Here is a 21,682-nt window from a genome sequence, read left to right on the forward strand (position 1 = left end):
GCAGCTGTTGTTTGTTAAATGTAAACAAACGAATACCACACTAGAATTATTATAGGTTTTTATTAAGTAATATGCGTAAGCAGCAGGAATTACTGTTTCTGTACTATACATGGAAACTAGCAATATAGTCCAGCCAATGAAGATGGTGTAGAGGACATGGTCGGGACCAGAATTTTTGACTTCAGGGCTGTGTTTGGAATAGTAAGGAGATAAACATACTAAAAGTCCCCGGATCTACGAGGTGAGGAGGGGCGGGGGAAGGTTACTTTTTTCGGCTTTTCGCTTACATCTCGAAAACGGTGCGTCGTAGCGGGAAAGCTTTTATGTTCAAAAAGAAAGCTGAGAAAATTTTTTACAAGATTGTTTCTGTTCCTTTTTTCCCCTATTCCTAATAGCTTTCGAGATATCCGCTTGCGAAAATTGTTCAAAAATCGCTTTTCCCCTTACTTTTATAGACAAACTTTGCCTTTTAGTACTTCATCCCTTAATTCAGCCAAATCCTCAGGGGAAAAAAATGGTAGAACTAAATGACGTGTAACGACTAACATTACTCGGCTACAGTACTGTTAATTTTGAATATCGTAATAAAAAAGGCAAAAATAAAATTAAAAAAATTGGGAAACTAACGAGAAAAGTGAACGAAATGCGGAATTTTATTAACGGAGTTCAAAAAACAGTCGCTTTCATTGTTTGTAACAAGAAATTACCCAGGTTTTTTTAAGGCTAAAGCTGATTCGTGGCTGAGCGGTTAGCGTACGCACCTTTGGCGCTGAAGAGCCGGGTTCGATTCCCAGCGTGAGCTCATGGGGTTCGGATTCCACGTTAATCAAGTAGATCCCGTCTCACACGCCCTCGCTGCTGAAATGGACATTAAACTCAAAATCAACTCAACTTTGGAAGGGTGAACAATGGAGAGGAATTTTCCTTTAAAGACCCCTTGTATTCATGCATACTCTCGAGTCCAGTTTGTTTTTAACGCGTATCGTGTGACATTGCTAAAGAATCTTCTTGATTATAAGAGTGTTTTTCTATATTTCCTGAGAATGATTCGCTTTCGCAGTGACTACCGCTAATAATGTTGTGTGTGTGTGATAACTGATGACGTTTCAAGACTGTCAGAAAAGGGGAATTACTTTCGCTTATAAAAGCAAGTAAGGAAATAATTTACAACAAGGACTCTCAAATACATGGTGGTTTAAAATCCCTGCTAGTTCACACTTCATGTTGGAAAAAATAATAATAATAATAATAAAAAAAAAAGGACCAAAACCATTGTGGCTGATTTGAAGAGAGATGCTGCATCAATAGCATTACAACCAATTGAAATGGTGAGTTTGAAATCTTCACTAGCAGATTTTGATTTCAAAAATAATTGTTTTCTATGTGCTGACCCTGTTGAAAATGAGGTAAAGAAACCTTGTTACAATCACACTGTCACACAAAGATAGAACACTCTCTCTTTCCTCTGTGAGTTCATCCATAAAGATCAACGATGAAAATGTTACAATAGATCTTTTCCTGCTTTTTCAAAGGATTTCAGTAATGAAAAAAGAACGAAAACTTGAAGAATCTCTTTTAGCCTTGTTCAATGAAGGTGGAATGAGAAAAAAAAAAAAAAAATCAGTCCTATACACACTGTTTGATCCAACCATCAAGAACATACATCTGCCAAACTTTGACGTAATTGTTGATGAAGGATTTCTCATGCACAGAGCAATTTGGCAAAGAGGATCTTCAGTTTCCACCATTTGTGAAGGATATGTGAAATTTGTCAAGAGCCACCTTCCTGGGAAGAGCTGCACTGTAGTGTTTGATAGGTACGCAGATTCAGCGAACAGCACAAAGACTCGACATCAATTTTAATTCGAACACTAAAATAACTGTGAAGCAAGACCAATTTCACTCTAATGAGCACAACAAAAGAAAACTGATTGACCTGCTCGAGATCAAAACTTCACGACAATAAGATTGAGACTCTTTAAGCATCAGACGATGCTGATATGTTGATTATTACAACAGCCATTGAAAAGTCCAAAACAATCAGTGCTTCTGTCATTGGCGAAGACGTTGACCTAGCAGTTCTACTAATGGCTGCATGCCTTTACAGGCTGTAACACAACGAGTGCAGTATTTCGGAAAAGTAAAGTTGGTTTCATCAAACTTTATCAGAAACAACCAAATATTCGCAAAACAGCTGAAGTCTTCTCGAGCCCTTTCTCATCAGAACTGAAGTTGAGGAAGCTGTCGCAAATGTATCTTGATGCGGTTTGGAACTCCAAGAACGGAGAGATCCCTTAATCTCTACCGTTACTAGTTGTTTGTCAAGTCTATAGGAACATCAAACCTGACATCTCTTCTCCCACCAACTGAGGGGGCAGTCAAGGAGATTCCTTCATAACGTATCACCAGGTCCAGCACTGGTTAGGAAATGAGCTACACCTGAAGTGTGAGGTTGGAAGCGCAAGACAGACATCCAGCTCACCCCTGTACAAGTTATAAAGACCTCTTAGCACCAGAGAAACCTTTGAAGAGTATTTTCTGCAGGTGCACCAAAGACTGTAATGGCAAAGTGGATGCAGAAGAGCCTCAAGGAACTGTTCTCTTTTATGTCAATACTGTCTGGGAAATTGTTCGAATGGTATCCCCGCGTTGGACAATGAGGAAGACGAGTTGAAGAGAGAGAATCCGTACTCACTCCTGAAGAGAGTGCCGTCCCTGGAAGACGTGCAAACTGAAATTGAAGAAAATACAGATGAAGATGAGCAATATGAGCCACCACCTGAGCAATTGCTGGACCCTCCCGTCCCAAGAGAGCTAAAACAACAAAATTCTCATGTGAATAGTTTTTCTATAGTTTCAATGAACAGCTGAAGATAAAATATTAAATAATAACTAATTTTAAAGAAAATTTAATGTCCTACGATTTTTTTTTTTTTTTTTTTCTGAGGACTTGATTGAAGTTAAGGGATGAAGCACTAAAAGGCAAAGTTTGTCTATAAAAGTGAGGGGAAAAAGCGATTTTTGAACATTTGCAATTTTCGCAAGCGGATGTCTCAAAAACTATTAGGAATAGGGAAGAAACGAATAGAAACAATCTTGTAGGAAATTTTCTCAGCTTTCTTTTTGAACATAGAAACTTTTTCGCTACGACCCACCGTTTTCAAGATATAATGGAAAACCCGAAAAAGTTACCTTCCCCCCTCCTGCCTCTCGTTGGTCCGGAAACTTTTAGTATGTTTACCTCCTAACTATTTCAAACACAGTCCTAGAGTCAAAAATTCTGTTCCTGACCATGTCCTCTACACCTTCCTTTTGAGCGCTCATTGACTGGACCATCATTTTTGACATTTTACAAAAGTGTTGGAAATAACATTCGGACAATGTCGAAACGGTTTTGGCATACAGAGAGTATTACTAAATGTGCTAAAGCGCATAGCAATAGAATCATCGAGAGATGCTTTTGACTCCTCCCATTCACAGTGTCATCAGATTGTGGAGGTAACAGAAATAAAATCCTCAGATGCCAAGGGAAAAGGCGAGAAAGTAGTAATAAAAGTTAAATATCTTAATAAAAACGTGAATTTTTTTTTTCCAAAATTTGGGTTTGGCCACAGAAAAATACGGTAATGAAGATGGCCAACCCCAAATTGAACACATGATTCACAAGTATGGTTTATTGTGAAGTACTTTCGTAGTTCATAGAAAGAAGGGGGAAAAAAGTTATTTTCCCAAAATGGTTTCGTTTTATGAAGGGAAACCTCCGTACCAGAAAATATATTTTTTTTCTTTTCTTTTTTTTCTTTCTTTCTTTTTTTTTTTTTTTGCTTGCTTGCGTATCATTGTATTATAACACCTTTTTTTTTTTTTATCTCTAATCTCACACCTTTTTTAAGTGCGTCGACGCAGTTTCACTGCATACTTTCAGTTTTGCAAGAGAGTACAAAACATTAAGAACAATATTAAAATTTGCAACCGAGTTTGTAATGTATATTTCATCTAATGATACGCAGAATCCGGCTACTAAGTTGATTACAAGTGAATTTAAGTATACAGATATATACTTAATGAACCGTACACTTTGTACAAGAATTGTTTAATTCTTTGTTTATCACTGCATATATAATATGTGTTGTTATAACACGATTTACAGTGTCACTTCGTATCTTCTCTTTCAGGTAATGGGAACTTACGAAGGACTACTGCGAAGATCCGATAGAAAATTGCGCCCTTTCGTTCTAACACGGGCTCACTTTGCAGGAACTCAACGTTATGCTGCGGTGTGGACTGGAGACAATACAGCAGATTGGAACCATCTAAAAATTTCTCTTCCAATGTGTCTTTCATTATCTGTTGCTGGCATATCATTTTGTGGGGCTGATGTTGGAGGGTTTTTCAAAAATCCTGATGGCGAACTTTTAGTTCGGTGGTATCAGGTAAATTCAATATGATGATATTTGTTGTTTGTAGTACATCGTATTATTTATTGTTAGAAATCGATCGGAGTAAGCACATACTGAAATTTTAAACTCTTCGTGACAAGCGCCTCAACACTTGAATGAAGGTCTAGAGGATATTATTTCGGAGTTATCTTCTGGTCGTGAAAATATATCAAAGTGTCTAGGATGGTCTAAAGTATCCTATATGGTATGCTCCTATTTCTATATTGCAGCTGTTTTATTTTTTTGAAAGAATGCTCGAATTAAGTTGCTGTTATGTCTGTGATATTATTTTGTATCTTATGTATTGTACTGGTCAAAACGATTGCGGGAGCAAGACAAAAGAACGTAAATAATATATACAAAATGAAGGAAATCTACATTGTCGATGTATTGGTTATTGGAGTACCGTGATTGCTATAATGTACCTGTGCTGGGTGGTCAACAGGAATGATCTGTAGGGATGATGTATGCATGAATGAAAAACACACGAACAATACATCACAGTAATATGAGAGTAATCGATATTTGTGTAAAATATCTTTCTCGTAAGGTGTGTAATCTCTGAATGATTACAACTGCTGCAGATCAGTTTGCCATGGATTGGATCAAGTTGTCGATATTAGGCTGTGGAACGTTTCCCCACTCTTCCAATAGGACAATTTGTAACTCTTGCAGAGTTGCATGTGTTACTGGACTAGCAATAAAATGTCTACCGAGTTTGTCCGACAGTTACTCAATAGGATCTAGACTACACCATGCTTTCGATATCCTCATGTACAGCTCATATCTATTTGACTTGCTTGGTGAGGTGTAGCATTACCTTTCACAAAAATGAAACGATTAATAATTGCTTCAGGCATAGAAATAACATGAGGCTTGAACATCTCATCTGTAACCGCTGAGCTGTTAAAGAGTACCCTTACGGATGATTTGCAAGGCTGTGTCTCTTCCGGTACTGATTCCTGCACAAACCATTATTCCATCACCTCCATATTGCAATGCTTTCTGTATATGGTGTGGATAGTTTCGCAATCCACATCTGCGTTCCCTCTAGATGAGAATGCATCAATTGTATGATTGTAAGCTGAAACGTGATTGGTTCCAAAACAGGATAATGCTGCACTCAACATATTCGTACTCACGATGTTCAGCAGCCCAGTTTTTGCTAGACTTACGCTGTTAGTTGGCCATCGACCTTCGTACATGAAATGCTTCATACCCCATCCAATTCCGAACAGTTTGGTTTAGTATTCTGCGTCCTGTTGCCAATACAAGCTCACTTTGCAAGTCAATTGCACTTTGGCACGTGTTTCTCGGAGCCGATAACAGCAAGCAACGGTCTCCCCCTTGCTCACGTTGTTCACGTCCTACCTTATCCTGATCTGCGACGAATGAAAGCGTGTTCATAGTCTGGAAATGACATTGCGAGACACGCCGAGGACCTCAGCTACCACACGTTGTATTTGCACGACTTCCATCCTGCCTATAGCTCTCCATACCACAGATTCCTTTAACTTATGTACCATTGCTTCTATTCAACACTAGACCACAGCAGCCCACATCAACTTACTGCCCGTTAAAACAACGTTCGTAAATAGCCTGATGATTTCACGTCTTACCGCATGTTATGCCTCGTATTGTGTAATGTCACATCTGCATTCGTACCTGCGGACTACCAGCATAGATGTATTACATTGATCCAGGCAATAACCCCCCACAACCAAATATATCGGAAATTTCGATATCCCTCGGTTGTTTTTTGGTTTTCTGGCTTACTCCACTAGTGTTGACCAGCATGCACATATGTCGTAAAGTACATTAAAAAGTACGGAGAGCTCCTAAGTGTTTTAGTTTACAGAGCAAGAACAATGAAAATTAAGTATCCCGGCATACTTATTTAAGGGCAGTTAAAGAGATACAACAGAGTACTACAGTGACTTAATTTGTGCATTCTTCACAAAAATAAATAAATAAATAAAAATAAATTACTAGTTGCAGTCAGAAAACAGGAGCATTCCATATACAACATTTCAGGATTACCCTAGACACTTCGAAATACCACGACCAGATTTTGTAGTTCAACTTCTCACGATTATGCACAGTCGCTAAGGAAGACGATGATGATAAGATGGATTGTAATAGGGAATGACGAAAATGGAAGAATCTTGAGAAAACCCAGGAACACAGTTTGTTCATCACAAACCCCACTTGGCGGGAGCGGGAAGCGAACTAAGGGAACCCACCTGCCAGAGGTGAGCGCTTTCCGCTAAGCTAGCGTGGTCCACTCTAAACCTTCAATCAACTGTTGGAAGTTTATTTTTTATTCCTTTTATGTGTTTGAATGAGAATTAAGATTAAAGAAAATGAAAAATATAAAACGCTTCATTAGTGTCTTTCTTACGAGTATTGCATATCATAATAATGTTATTTTGATATTTATATACCACGAAATCCCAAAATTGTTTTAATGGTTATTCAATATAATTTTGTCTGTCCTTAGAAATAGTAGCCTGAGCTTGTAAGAAAAAGCAATATTAACATTTAGATTCTAGCATAATAATTACTTAAATGTATACAAAATTTAAAGGAGTGTAAAGCAGAAGGTCGAAATACTATCGGACACATATTTAACGTTTAAATTAAGAAACAATAATTCGTATAATATACATTTGCTACTTTGAGACCAAACCTGCTACTATTAAGATATTTTATAATTTGGGGATGATTTTTAAAAAGTCCAGAATGTCAAACATTTGTGAAACGCTTTTTTGCGTTGTATTGGTTTACTAAGAGAAACATTTTTGTTTCTTTAAATATTACCAAGTCATTTTTTAGCTCCACTCCTACAGTATCAAACAGTCTTGAAGATAAGGTGTAAGCCCACTCTGCAATTTTGTGTATGAAGTTTTCTTTTTCTTTTTCACCAATTCTTTGAATACCGTAATTCATTATTGGTTTCAGCATTTTCATTTCTTACCTTAGAAACTTAACAATGCTTAAATGCGTAGACTAAACACAAAAACTAGCTTTCTTGTTAAAAGGAAAGAAGTAACAAATGCAAGTTAGTGGATTTGATGCAGTGGATCGAAGCAGTGTACGTGGCACTATATATATATATATATATATATATATATAAAATACAATCATCAACGGACTTTTATTTGCGACAGCATATTGTTCTATAGAAATGCGATCTACCGTAAAATCAATGTGTGGTTACTGGTGGTGGGTGATCATAGTAAAAGCTTTCTGCTGGTTTAGCATTGTTGTTCAAGTTGCAGAGGCAGGATTGAAAGTGAAGAGGTATTGTAGTTGTGGCGTTTGCTGTTCATTGTATTGAGTATACTTCTGTGTAGACAAGCATGTTAGCTTCAAAGTATTCCAAGACACCGTTCAGTCCTTCCTGGTTGTTAGATAATTCGTTATCATTGAATTGGGAAGTTCCAGGTGACAAAATTTTCTACTCGCTCTGGATAAGATAACATAAACAAAAAACCAGTTGAAATTACATTGTTCTGTTCGCAATCTGTCGAACACTGCAAATTTTTCCACTTAAATACTTCGAATTATCCAAATAGAAGGTTCAAAATTTCGATTTATCCAATATTTCGAATTATCCAAACAGGAGATTCAAAATTTCGATTTATCCACGATTTTTTACTATTGTTTTTAGTACAGTTTTCAAGGGAATAAGCTTTTGTTCAAATTATCCAAGTTCGAATTAAGAAGAGCGATATATTAGGAACAGTTATGCCTTTGTGAATCAAGGAAACAAACCAGTATCTTCTGACGTAGTGTGTCATCCTATTTTTAGCTCATCTGTAGAGAACTTATATGTTTCTGTAGATGTTCTGTGCTCAAATGTGGAGTCTAAGATGCAAGTGGGTATGAGTTCGGAGACCAAACAAAGTAGTTTGTAGGAATTTTTAATAAAAGATAATATTTGGTCTAGGAATTAATTCGTGCGGGTGGACAAGAGATGGCGCAACGAACGGAGCGTCCCACAGTTCCGTGTATCCACACATGTGTTGCAAACCCCTGTCATCGCGTATCGTTCGTAGTATAGGGCAGTGGATTAAAGCGTCAACAACACCAGTTTGTAGTTAAGTGAACATGGCGCAATTTGTGCCTGATAAAGTGTTTTTGCGGGGTGTCCTGCTGCATTACTTTAACATGCAGAAAAGTGCGACTGAAAGTCATCGTATTTTGGTGGAAGTGTATGGTGACCATGCTCTAGCTGAGCGAACGTGTCAGAAGTGGTTTGCACGGTTTAGAAGTAGTGATTTCGGCTTGGCAGACCAAGAGCGAGCTGGACAGCCAAAAAAATTTCAAGACGAAGAATTGACAGCATTGCTCGAGCAGGATTCGTGTCAAACGCAGGAACAACTTGCAGCAGCATTAGGCGTTGATCAAACAACAGTCTCCAAACGCTTAAAAGCCATGGGAATGATTCAAAAGATGTCACATTGGGTTCCACATGAATTGAAAGACAGAGACGTTGAAAGACGAAAAACCATTTGCAAATTGCTGCTTCAACGACAGAGCAGAAAGGGGTTTCTGCATCGAATTATTACGGGTGATGAGAAGTGGATCCATTACGAGAACCCTAAACGAAAAAAGGCCTGGGTGAAACCAGGTGAACCAGGTCCATCACAACCAAAACGAGATATTCACTGTGCAAAGGTTATGCTGTGCATATGGGGGGATATGAAAGGTGTGGTGTACTATGAGCTGCTGCAACCGGGTGAAACTATGAATGGAGAACGTTATCGACAGCAATTAATGCGTTTGAAGCAAGCTCTGGCCAGAACACGACCAGAATGGGAGAACAGACATGATAAACTTATTGTTCAACATGATAACGCTCGCCCACATGTCGCAAAACCGGTCAAAACCTATTTAGAAAATGTCGGATGGGAAGTTTTACCCCACCCGCCGTATTCACCAGACGTTGCTCCTTCGGACTACTACTTGTTCGATTGCATGAACAACGATTTGATTGGACAGCGGTTTACTTCTTCAGAAGATATCGAAACATGGGTCTCTGACTGGATCGCTTCCAAGGATGAGGACTTCTTTCGCCACGGAATCCGTACATTGCCTGACAGATGGGCGAAAGTGGTGGCTAGCGATGGACAATATTTTTCTTAAGGTATTTATGTATTTTGTGTTTGTACTACAGCTTCAATGTGTGCGTACCAACCGCACGAATTAATTCCTAGACCAAATATTATCAAAGCAGTATGATAACACATCAATGCACACTGCCGCTAAAGATGTGACAGTAGCACTTATATTCTCAGACAATGAGGTTACCGAGAAAATGCAGCTTCAACATGACAAAGTGGCATAAACTTTCTTTTATCAGCACACTTTATCAGTGAACTAATTCAGTTGTTGGAGGAGACATAAATGATCGATTCTGTAGTACCGTGGCAAGTGCGCACGCGATATTTGACATTAATATTTTTAGTGAATTCTACAGCTTCTAACCTTTTAATCACCTTCAAAAATACTTTTTTCACCATTGAACATAAAATAAATAAATAAATAAATAAATAAATAAAATTAAAAAAAAATGATGATTCAAATTTCATTGAATGACAGTGTAAACTTTACATGTCTGAATATCTTCAAGTGAGATATCAAGACATCGGCAAATCACTTTGTATGGAAAGCTTTTGATTACTTTGCTTGAACCATTTAAGACTGCAATTGAGATAACGAACTGGAGGATCGTTGAAATTTAAGAGCTCTGCATAACTTATTTAAAGATGTTCCAGCACGTCATGTCGAACACACACCTATACAGCATTGTCCAATGAAGTTTTGTTCTGCGTTGGTTGAAAATAGTAGTTGTCGGCGAGCCATATCTTTCATTTACATTTATCCATATCTTCTGTTATATATTCAAGGTGTCAGGAAGGATAAGAAAGTTCCCAGCTCTGATGTACTCTTTTGTTCTTCATTTGTTTTGATACACCTTTTTTTCTATTTACTGTTCAGAACAATTTCAATTCTTTCATTTTTTTTTAAACGTTTAGTGACGTTACTTGTATCCAAATTTTCTAAATCTGTATTTAATTCTGAGCTCTTTTTATGAAGCATGTTTTAAATCATTGTCTTATTGTTAAAGATGTAGATTTGCCATTACCTCTAGTAGACAAATGATATTTGCACAGTCTTAAATGTTTAGGTAATTCAGAAACAGAAGAATAATTATAGTTGGCATTTTTAAGTACGTTTTTAAAATGCTGCTGCATCCAAGGGATGGAAACGAAATAACTTTTGTAACACTAAAATTATACTTAGTATTTTTATCTTCTTTTTTTTTAGTTGTTTCAGTAGGTTTCTTTTTTTTTTCTTCCTTTCTTTTTTTTTAAGTTGGAAATTAAAAATAAACTTGATAAGAACAAAGTTAAGCCTTTAACTCATGAATTACTTATAAGGTCTACATACAACATAGAAGAAACATGGTCTTTTATGTCGTGTTTTATGCCTTGTTTCTTATATGTAGTAGGTAGACCTTATGAGTAATTCATGAGTTAAAGGCTTAACTTTGTTCTTACCAAGTTTATTTTTAATCTCCAACTGAAAAACAGGTTTTTCAAAGCTGCTTTTTTTTCTTTTTCATAAAGTTTAGTGACATAAAAATTGGATACATATCATTGATCCATTCAAAAATGTTTTTTCTGCAAGAATTAGCAAGAAATTCCCCTAAATAGCAAGGAGAGAAAGTATTTGTGAAACAAATGGAAAATGAAATAAGAAAAATTAGGGTATAAAGTATTATAAATGTGTAAAAATTTTCCGATCTAGATATCTATTACCAGTTTAAACAGTACTTCTTTAATTATATTCTTATAATGTTAATTATTTTCTCGTTTATAATGTTACTGACTTACAAAAATAAACAAAGATATTTCATATCATTTCCACACTGGGACTTCTATTCATTTTTTACATATACTGACACGTTGTATCCTACTATACGTGTGATATTCGTAGCTCAGTTATTGACTGTTTGAGCACAAAATTTTGTTTTCACTGTTATGTAATAGTAGACCATAGTTTGATTGTTCTTTCTTCTCGATAGGCTGCAGCGTTTCAACCATTTTTCAGAAGCCATTCTCACATTGATACGAAGAGAAGGGAACCGTGGTTGTTTGAAGAACGTCATAAGTTATTGATAAGAGAAGCAGTAAGGAAGCGCTATTCGTACCTTCCGTATTGGTATACACTCTTTTTTGAACACGAAATCTCTGGATTGCCTGTGATGCGTCCTTTGTGGGCTGAATTTCCGACTGACAGCTTGACCTTCCCGATCGATGACGAATATCTTCTTGGTAAGTCTTAGCATGTGATTTGCGACCTATATGTCCCTATATTATTAAGCGTAGGAAGGCGTAAGAAGAAAATTCGACTCCCCCCTCTTTTTTTTTTTTTTCTGGATGATCACGTATAATTTGAGACACTTTGAATGGTATGACCTCTAATTGAGTGTACATGGGAACGAACAGATGTCGAAAAATCACTTTTTCAGTATGTATGGGCCATGAAATGTGTAAATCGGTTGAAACTTCGAATTCGATGACCACCATACTTTCTTCTCTCCTTTCGTCGCTCGAAAATAAAAACTGACTGTGTTTCAAAGGAACAGGTGTAGCAAATGATAGTTGATTTGAAGCAGTAGATCGAGGCAGTCATTGAGAAACAGAGATAGAGTGTGAGTGTGAGTGTATTTGGGGCTGGTGGGGGGAATAGCAACAACTTTGCTGGTTTAGCAAGTTGCAGAGGCAGAATCGAAAACGAAGATGTCTTTTAATTGTGGTGTTCGGTGTTGGTTGTATCCACTGTTTCTGTGCAGATAAGAAGTATTGCAGTTTCTAAGGATTCCAAGACAACGTTCACTTCTTCCTAATTGTTAGCTAATTCTTTATCATGGATTCCCAGGGAAGTACTAGGTGACATATCTTCTTCTTGCCGCAACATTTGCCGGAGGGTCTTTTTGCTGAGTAACATTGGACGGTAAGCGGTAACAAGTCGCGTGAAAGGTAAGAAACATATGCAGATGATCGCGTCCACCTCAATATTAGGAACAGTTATGCCTTTGTGAATCAAGAAAACACGCCAATTCATTATACACGAAATGCTCGTACTTGTCACAGAAGCAACAAATCAGCGACGAGAAGAAAGATAACAAAAACAAGCTGATAATAGGGAAACAAAGATTATTCTGAACGAGCTTGAAGCTAAGACTAAAATAATGAAAGATATGCAATATTGATGAGGAATTAAAGCATTTGAGAAGCGAAATGAATTACGTAATGCTATTGATTTTTTTAAAAAGATATGTTGTTATATGTATATATATATATCCATCCTTCAGTGAATGTCTTACTGTGACTTTCCTTTCATATGGGACGAAACTTTCATCATATGACTAAGGTTACAGATTAAATATTCAGGGAGGATGTTTAATTTCCTGCTGTGTGCAGGGCTTTTTATTAGATAAGTGTTCTGTAATTTCATAATAAAACAGAAGAGTTCTTCGGAGAAAAGATCAGTTTTATATATTATTAAAAAGAGGAGGAGAAATTGGTTGGGACATTGACTAAGAAGGAACTATGTCATGAGGGACGTGGTAGAGGATATGCTGGCAGGGAAGAGAGGGAGGGGCAAAGGAGACTGCAATTGATGGATGATATCAAAACAGAAAAATCGTACGTGGAGAGAAATAGGTTAGCGGAAGACCATGGAGCATGGAAGATTCTCAGTTGTTGCAAGTGACTTGCCAATAATATCAAAATACCTATGATGATGATTTCATAATAAAATACGTTGTATTTGTTTTTGTGTGTTTCATTTTTGTAGTTGATTACGGAAAAAAATATTACATATGTATCATGGTTGTTATGTTTTTTTTTTTTTTTTTTTTTTTTTTCTTAAATGAACATGGGAAAGTCTGTATGGCTAGTTAGATATCAGGGACAATTTCAGAAAATGTTCGGAAAAGCCGGTAAAAGTCGGAGAATTTTCCACAAATTTTGTCGCCACCCTGGCTTCAAGGTTAATACTGACGTCGAAAGTCAAGAAAAATCCGAAAATGCTTCAAAATATCATTAAAGTCTGAGGAATCTGTCACAGAAAGTTCTGAGATTATTTATAATGAAAACGGAATATGCAGCTGTAAATTTGCTTGCATATTTAATATTACTACTATTATCTTTAGTAGTTAATTTCATTTTATGCTCACAGTGTTAATACAAATAAGTGATTCGATTCACTTCTAGCTCATTATTTCTAAGAGTTTCTAATAGGCAGGAGATAGGTCTTCAGTAGGTCTGGATAGTAGTTTTAAAAATGTATTTATAGAAAATTTGTCTATTTGCTCACAGAACAATGGGAAATACAATCATATTTCACGAAACTGTTCACCAAGTAACTGTTACTCATCAATGTTAACAAACATGAGAGCTGCCCACAGAAGATACGTAAGAGAGTGACATTTATCTTTAGAAATAAAGAAGCTTGAGGAGCGCGGAAAGGTGTTAAAACTTTAACTTTGAAAGAAAACGACAAATTAAATAAATTCAAATACCACAGAAAAAAAGATAAGTTAGATTTGTTGGTTATAAATAATCAAACAGATCAGCCAAATCATGATACATGTTTATTTATATATGTTTTTGAATGTATTTAGAATACTGAGATATTAAAAATCTTTAGTTTATAATTATTGTTTGGTACCAGTGTTTTATGATATTCCAAATAACAGTAACTTTGGCACATAATAAATATTTACAGTAAGAAAATAATTTCGCGTATTTCAAAGGTAAAAATGAGAGCATTGGACGGCAATGGGAATGGTGGAGGTAGATTATTATTATTATTATTATTATTATTTTCTAAACCTAATCATAAATAATAGTGTTCACTGTCGTAGATCAGGGAAAATTAGTTACCTCAGTCATGGAAATTAAGGGAAATCAATATTAGAATTTCAGTGTGAACCATATGTGATCAACTAACAAGGTAATCGAATTGCTAATAATGAAGGTGGATTTCTTAAATGAAATTAATATAACTTAATTAATTGAGAATGAGTATTTTAAAGATAAGTCTATTAACGTTTGACAGTTAATATTGTTGAGAGGTAACATTTTTTGTGTTTGTTTTATTAAATACTACAGAAGTGTATAATATAATCATAGTAATTCAATTTGTACCTCTGTACCAATACTAACTGTAAAATTTTTTCGTCAGTCATTTCTCATTTTATGTTAGAAATCACTATATTTTCATTAAAACTTCGTTTAGTTTAATGATAAATTTTAAATAAGTGCATATGTTAATAGCAAGTAAAAAATAATGCTTCATACTCACAAAACACAAAACAATAGGACTTTCGATTTGAAAAAAGAAAGAAGAAAAAAAAAAGTAAAAAACGTGAGAAGGGGAAAGAAGGATGGTTATTCGGAATAAACAAATAACTTCACGTCCACAAACATAATGGCGAATGAACCAACGTTAAACAATACGAGGATATTCACTGTTCTTGTTACTGTTGTTTCCAACCTGCAGGAGTACGTAATAAATAGGTATATTAGATTAATTTCTCCTTTGTTTAGATTGACTTCAGAGTTAAATTTATGAATATAAAAAGACCCCTTAATTTTAATTCCAGTTTTTACTTGGAAAATGAAAAAAGTAAAAACTATGACTAAACTTAAAACTTTTTTTTTTTTTTTTAAATACACATTCTATAAATTTAACTTTGATCTCAGTCTAGACAAAGGAGGAGAAATTATTCCCATGTAGAGTGAATGCTACCAACGGTCAGAAAGAAATTATCATCATAAAGTTTAAGATAAGTTCATTCACTATAATGTTCGTGGATGTGAAGTGGTTTATTTACTTTGAATAACCAGTTTTATCTTTTCTCCTTTCCTCGTGTGTGCAAACTCGAGTCTGCTGAGAATGAGGTCTGTCTAATGTACTACTATTCTGTGATTTATAGCAGTGAGTATGAAGCGTTATCTTTTACTTACTATTGGGACTATTATCACTGCTCGTAATCTATATTACTATGCTAGTATTAATGTTTTCGATTGTACCTTTTACGTGCGTAGTATCTGGAGGAAGTAGTTTCTTTCTTCTTGTTCTTTGTATTATTATATAAAAATATGGTATTCTTATAATTGTTACATCAAAATTTGTCACGAAACAGTAGATTTCGAAATATTGAGTGATTTCCTTACATGTTACCATCAAATTGTCTAGCGCTTATATTTGCGTTTATTACTATTATAACTCATACTTTATTGTTATATTTCGTCTTTGTATGGTAGAAAGCGTAGTGTAATTGGAGCAACAACTCTGTAATAACATATAAGTAAAATTCACAATTGTCAAAAGATGGTACTCATATTTGGTTACATTTCTTGCTCTAAGGTAATGCTTTGTTGATCCATCCCGTTACCCAGCAAGGAGGCACGGAGGTAACCGTCTACTTCCCTGGAAACGACGAAGTCTGGTATGACATTGATACTCATGCCAAAATTGAGCGCAGTGGACCAAAACGTATAACTGCAGGTTTGGAAAAGGTAAAATATCTAAAAGTATAATAATTAAAGCAAGAAGTAAGGTAAGCGTTAATGTGAAACTGAATGAGGTTTGTTCCCTAACCAAAGCCAACAAAAGCTGAAAATGTATATTTGAGATTTGTCTTCAGAATCAGTATCTTTTAGATAATTGTGAGATTAACAAGCTTGTGGTTATAGCGACGGTGTGCGGAAAGTTGAAACGCCGCGCCGGCACGCATACAAAAACAAGTTTAGTCTTTAATTTTTTATTATCTTTAATGCCTCCGAATCATGACAAAACCAGAAGGAACGAAAAACAGAAAGTGTAGGAAGAGCAAGTAGATTATCTTCAATATTTGTGGCATGGTGCACACTGGCACAGTGTGACTGTCGGAAACAAGTGCTCTTTATGACTTCGTTGAAATAGTTTATAACATAAGAGAATTACATGTTACGTTATCCTGATATGTATGGTTTTGCCACATTAGCAAAGTTTCTAAAATATACCTGATGTATTTTTTGTGTATCAACTGAAATAACTTGATAGTTCTGTATATCCATTAGTTTTGTCACTAGGGGGAATATCGTAATTTTGTTAATACTTAAGGTATTTAGGCTTGAAATATTTTTAAAAATATAAAGAACTTTACAAACAACACAACAATTAGTAGGACATTACATTGTTTGTAGGACACTACAAGACATAGACACATTAAGGCAGTGGGGGTGAAGCGTTAAAATAGAAACTGTAAGACTGTTATAATAGGTCGAACTGTAATTCGTTTCTTTTTCAGTTAATAATGCTGTTCACTTTTCTGTTGTACACCCTTTCTTTAAGCATCCCACCATCAGAAATCAACCCATGTCAAATCTGTCGAATGGTAAAGGCATTGTACAGGGTGTCCACATTCTGGAAAGTCATGGAAGTAAAAATGTATCAGGGAAAGGCAGGGGAAGATCTATGTAGGTCCATTGTTCAGTTATTGAATTTATGGCATAATAAGTGTAATATCGGCCTAATGCATATGTTTGTAAATTTACATTCTTTTGTACTAAAGAAAATTGTAAAAAGAAAGAAACAGAAGTGGAGAGAGCACAAGGCCAGCTATGGGGAAGGTGGAGACTGGAGTTTCTTTCTTTTTTCTTATTTTTAAATTATTCAGTGGTCAGGGAAGTCGGGAACTTTGGTCATGGAAAGTCAGTTTTTTTTTTCTTCGCCAAATTGTGTGGACACTCTGTTGCAAAGACTTATTTTATTCGTCGCCTAGGAAATACCTCATTAAAGAAAGCACGCACAGGACGTTAAAAATGGGCAAGTTGGTAATAGCTCGTTCATGAACTAGGGAAGGAAGGTGATTAAGTGACGTGAGACAACAATATGTAAAGGTTAAAGTCAGCTGTCTGCTTCTATGAAAAAAGCTCAACAAATGTCACAGCCAGCCTTTGGGGACTGATGTTCTTGCTCACGAACGAGCTAGGATTTACATTACTCGAAAAGATGGTAGTCTGTCGATTGACATAGCCACTAATGTGAATTATGGCAAATCATAAATATTTGGTACATTTTTGGTTACAAAAGGTTGGATGGCCCTCCAGAGACTTAAGTCCAGAAAATTGAACCTAGATCCTTACATCCCACCGATCTCTTTACAAGGGAAATCGATCTTCCCTCCATTCTCTAATAGAAAAGAGACCATCTAGACATTGCCTCCAAATAAATATTCAGGTGGCAATGTAGAAAACAAACATAAAATATGACCCTCCCAAAAATAAATAAATAAAATTAAAATTAAAAAAAATAAAATAAAAAAAAATATAAAAGTAAGAACTGACTTACTATATGATACAAGATTAAAGCTTGTAAAGTGCGCCATCAAGGGAACAGAAACAAACAGAAAAGGCTAATAGTTGTGCGTTTTTGGGCTAGTGTATAACGTAATGGATTCGCGGGCTAATGTTTATTTTGAACAAGGATTCGAATTCTGGATAGGTAAGCCTCTTTGTGGAAATAAAGAATTGCATTTTACTGGCAATGAGCATTCACGTATGAATGCAAGGAAGAAAGTAAATACACACACACATATATATACAGATGGTGATCAGAAAAATGGAAACACCTGTAGTTGGCAACACGTCAGATGTATGGGTTGGCAGTGGTGTCGTGGCGCCCGCAACGCCGGACCACTGGTGGTGGTGTGTTAGGTCGGTCTCCATACTACGTCAGGCGCAGTGGAACAGCAGTGTCCAGTGGCTGCAGCAGACGGAGGTAGTGTAAAATGGGAGACCTCTCAGAGTTTCAAAGAGGGCAAATTGTTGGTGCGCGGTTATGTGGAGTGAGTGTGACGGCAGTGGCTACTGTGTTAGGTGTGTCGCGTGGGACAGTGTCGAAGGTGATGACGGCCTACACAACACACGGGAAAACCACATCGGGGAAGCGGAACAGTGGGCGAAAGAAAATCATGAGTGACAGGTCACGCCGGTATTAAAGCGCATTGTCACGCAGAACAGTCGTGCCACTGCGGAGCAAGTGACGGAAGAACTCAATCAGCATCTCCTCCACTCTGTTTCGACAATCACAGTCTGCCGCGAATTACATGACATGAACTTACGGGGCCGTGTTGCACGGGCCAAACCGCTCATCAGGGACCATAACGCTTTCGCACGCCGCAAATGGTGCCGCGACCATGCAACTTGGACCGTTGAGGACTGGAAACGTGTGATATGGTCGGATGACTCATCCTTCACCCTATTCCCAACCACGGGCCATGTTTATATGTGGAGAACGCCCAAAGAAACTTATGATCTGCAGTGTCTCCGCCCAACTGTGAAACATGGCGGCGGCTCGGTGATGCTGTGGGCCGCAATATCATTGTTTTCATTGGGTCCTGTGGTCACACTTAGCGGACGAATCACTGCCAACGATTATGTCGCAATTTTAGGAGACCACTTGCATCCTATGGTCCGGATGTTGTTCCCGGACAATGACGCCATCTTCCAGGATGATAATGCACCCATCCACACAGCTGGTGTTGTTGCAGCGTGGTTTGAGGAACATCGAGATGAAGTTCAACACCTCCCCTGGCCCGCCAAATCCCCAGATCTCAACATAATTGAACATATGTGGTCCGTCTTGGAAACACGACTCAAGAGCGATTTCCACCTTCATCCTCTCTCACAGAACTGGCCGATGCCCTGCACGAGGAATGGTGTAAAATTCCACTTGCTACCATTCATGACCTCTATGCCTCCATCCCACGTCGTATCAAGGCTGTTCTGAAGGCGAAAGGTGGCCCGACACCATATTAATCTGGTAAGTTGCAATTTCGTTCAGGTGTTTCCATTTTTCTGACCTTCGACAAACTGTAGGAGGTGATTCCTTACATCAAAATAAGAGAAAAAGTTCATATCAACCTGTGGGGAAAAGTGCATAGTTTCAGAGTTAGCCTGTGGAAATTTGGCTTTTTCGCGATTTTGGACAGCCCTAGGTCTGAAACAATGCACTTTTCGCGATAGGTCCATATGAACTTTTTCTCTTATTTTGATGTGAGGAATCACCTCCTACAATTTGTCTGTACAGTTCATTAACACCCTGTATGTATAATATATATATCACAGCTGTCTAATATAGTACATTAGAATAAATTATTGTATGTTTTGTAAAGATTCATAAAAATACATAATTTATACGGTTTGCCAAACATTGTTAGGGTCATCAATTCTAGGAGGCTTAGGTGAGCATGCCATGTAGCTAGAATGGAAGAAAGTAGAAACGCGACTGGAAGACCAGTCGGAAAACGACCATTAGGAAGACCTAGGCGCAGATGGGAGGACAATATTAAGATGGATCTCGTAGAAATAGGAATACAAAGTAAAAACTGACCCAGTTAGCTAAGGATAGAAGTCAGTGGAGAGCTTTTGTGAGCGCGACATTGAACCTCCGGGTTCCATAGGCCATAGAGTTAGTTAGTTTCATATAGGAATAGTCTTCTAAATATCATTTAATTATATATGCGCTAAAAATTCATTTTTTCAGAAGTGTATCTTAACATGAAGAAAACATTGAAATTTTATTTATTATGTTAGGTCATGAGTCGGGAGGGGCCTATATTTTCGCAAATGAATAAAAATTAAGACTTTTCATGAAAAGTCATAACAAATCCTGGTAGGATTATTAGGTTGTCATTAATTAACAACAGTGAAGAACTGGTTTATTTTACCTAGAAACACTATATTGTTCATATACTTTGAATGGTGTTATTGAAAAGAAAATTTGTTTCGATCAGCAATTATAAAACAACGTTAAGCAATCGTGTTGGTAAAACAGGATGAATGTAAAAAGTTTACTTTTGTATTTTGTAAGTAAAATGAGTAACATTTATATTTCTTGTCAGATTCCAGTGTTTCAAAGAGGAGGTACAATCATTCCAAAGAAGGAGAGGATTCGAAGAGCATCATCACTTTCCCACAATGATCCATACACCTTTGTTGTGGCTCTGAATAAGAATGTGAGTATTATGCTGAGAATCTAATACAGTATTTTACATATTCAGTTATTTTTAAATGTGAATTTTTACATAGATCTATATCAAAAAATATTATAGTTTGGTAAAGTAATAAAATAGGCTTTCTTTTTTACATGTGAAATGAGAGAGTATAAACAATATGGAATAAACCACTATGGAAATTGCCCTTCCCAGTCTCATCGGGCGCAGGTCTCTGACCAGCAACCATCAATTTTTGCTTCATTCTTTGTGATGTGGCTCTTTGCTTCGCCATATTCATACGCACAAGAATTCTATTCTTTTGGTCCATGGTATGACGCAGCTATTGGTACCCCCCCCCCCCTTCCTTGATGTCATTGAATATTGCCTTCCTGGAGTCATCGATTCTATATTCGCACCGCTGTGGATACACTCAACACAGGCAGCCAGTTCTGCGGAAAGTATGTGCAGTTGCAATATACCACAATTTTTCTCAGATGAAAAGCGGAAATTGTTGGAATTAGTGCCGCATTCGACCTTCTAGACACGCATACGTTACATTAACACTCGGCCAATACTTAACTGCTTCTAAAGCGTGCTTTCGGTTATTGTTTTCAGGAAACGTGGGTGTTACAGGTGATGTGTTGTATAGGTTCGTAGCTAATCATTTTATTGTCTTTTCAATTTTATTGTTCTGTATTTCTGCAAATTTCAGATCAATCGTTGCCTGACAGTGTTGCATTTTTAATGCTCAGCGATGTATGAAAATTGATAGTAATTTTATTTTCATAGTGATACTGATATATATTCGTTTGTTGTCAGTCAAATTCTCTCTCTTTTCGCAATACTTACTATGAATATCCAACGTTTTTGTTTTTTTCATGTAAACATTCTTCTATGCCTCAGAGTATGATATGTGTAGTTGGAAGCAACCATTTTGTTAAACATCTTATGTTTTGACCACTTGATTTTCCACAGTTTATTCCATGCAATGAGGATTTATGTGTTTTTTTTCTTTTATATTATCCCACTAATACCCTAATAAATATACATGCATTCATTGGTAGTGAACCTACAAAATTAATCTTGAAATAATTTCAGGATTCCACTGTTCCCTTTGTCAGTCAGACGTTGGAAAACTGGAATTGGAATCTGTAAATTCACACAATAAGACGTA

The 21,682-nt window shown here is 36.6% G+C and overlaps 1 protein-coding gene across 1 annotated transcript in view; it reads left to right on the forward strand.

Moving 5' to 3' along the window:
* GCS2alpha (glucosidase 2 subunit alpha) overlaps nt 1–21,682 on the forward strand; it is a 127,282-nt gene that overhangs the window by 91,780 nt on the left and 13,820 nt on the right. Inside the window, exons 11-14 of the mRNA XM_081725938.1 lie at nt 4,176–4,433; nt 11,536–11,785; nt 15,894–16,045; nt 20,416–20,529. Of these exons, the coding sequence (XP_081582064.1) occupies nt 4,176–4,433; nt 11,536–11,785; nt 15,894–16,045; nt 20,416–20,529 (774 nt within the window). The remainder of the gene's footprint in view (nt 1–4,175; nt 4,434–11,535; nt 11,786–15,893; nt 16,046–20,415; nt 20,530–21,682) is intronic.

The sequence above is a fragment of the Thermobia domestica genome, chromosome 9, assembly GCF_964235325.1.
Source record: "Thermobia domestica chromosome 9, izTheDome1.hap1.1, whole genome shotgun sequence".
NCBI classification, from domain to species: domain Eukaryota; kingdom Metazoa; phylum Arthropoda; class Insecta; order Zygentoma; family Lepismatidae; genus Thermobia; species Thermobia domestica.